Source organism: Frankliniella occidentalis, unplaced genomic scaffold (genome assembly GCF_000697945.3).
Source record: "Frankliniella occidentalis isolate FOCC.00 unplaced genomic scaffold, Focc_3.1 Scaffold228, whole genome shotgun sequence".
Lineage (NCBI taxonomy): Eukaryota > Metazoa > Arthropoda > Insecta > Thysanoptera > Thripidae > Frankliniella > Frankliniella occidentalis.
Window position 1 is genome coordinate 247,950 of NW_026267354.1, and position 1,076 is coordinate 249,025.

Genomic DNA, 1,076 nt, shown 5'->3' on the forward strand with positions numbered 1-1,076 from the left:
CGTTTAGGCGCTAGAGGGGCTTGTTTGACGAAAATAAGTTAAAAATTGCTGTAGTGAACAATTAAATGTAAAAGAAGGCCCAAAACCGCAAAAGAGGTAAGAAACTCCCTCCCCCCACCCCAAAACACGTTTCCTTCGCAGAAGGGTGGGTTGTAGTCGCGTTGTTTCGCCGTTTCATCCCTTTCTCGTGTCTGCGGGGCAAATTTTAAGGACGACGGGCTTTGCGGGCCGAAGGCCCGTTACATCATTTGATTATGTTCTACTGCAAATCGCTTGACAGAAATGGTCGGGCCGCAGGCCCGACCATCGCCGCCGGCAGGCCAAGCAGGCCCGGCCCCTGCCGAACGGAGTTCCCGGTCCCGGCGCAGCGAAGTGAAGCTGGCAACTTCGTTTGGCGGAAGGGCGGGCCTGCTTGTTTAAGTTGATTGTTCTTATGTTTGATTCAGTGTCACATCTTTCAGTTCAACAGATGCCTCTTGTATCACTAATGTTTTTGTCAATAAAAATTACATCTTTATTGCCATTTCCATTGCAGAAAAACGTTTCAAAATTCGTCATTTTCGGCGGTGTAACGAAGGGTGTTCGCAACCCAAACTTCAACTATCAAAAATCCAGTATTTCTCTTTGCTAAAAATTGCACAAAAAGAGTAATCACCACACGTTAGAATGCAACATCTGCAATTTTGAAAAAAAAAATTGTTAAAGCATATGAAAAGCTATCTGCAAAGTTGTCTATTTCATGTATAGGTCCAAGGAACTTTGCTTCTTTATCGGCAACTACTGATATTATTTTGCCGTTGGATGTTTTAACTGGAATGTGTACTTTATAAGGCAGTAAAAATGAGTGTTGTGATGGTTCTGATTTACCATGAAGCTTTGTTCCTATCTGAAATGAAATTTTAATACGACATTAGGACAGTAGCCTTTAATTTGGTAATTGTCTACTTTAGTGACTCCTCGCTCTGGAGTTACTAAAGTATACCATCGGAAAGGTATTTTTCAGTAGAATCCTGAACAGTATTTATATATTGGCGCTCGAGTCTGGTTTTCCTCAAAATTAAATAAATATGCGTCGC

At 42.1% G+C, this 1,076-nt stretch overlaps 1 protein-coding gene across 1 annotated transcript in view; it reads right to left on the reverse strand.

Moving 5' to 3' along the window:
• Window positions 1-446: 446 nt before the first annotated feature.
• LOC127750661 (uncharacterized) overlaps window positions 447-1,076 on the reverse strand; it is a 4,179-nt gene continuing 3,549 nt past the window's right edge. Inside the window, exon 3 of the mRNA XM_052272878.1 lies at window positions 447-886. Coding sequence (XP_052128838.1) covers window positions 662-886 — 225 coding nt within the window. The 3' untranslated portion in view covers window positions 447-661. The remainder of the gene's footprint in view (window positions 887-1,076) is intronic.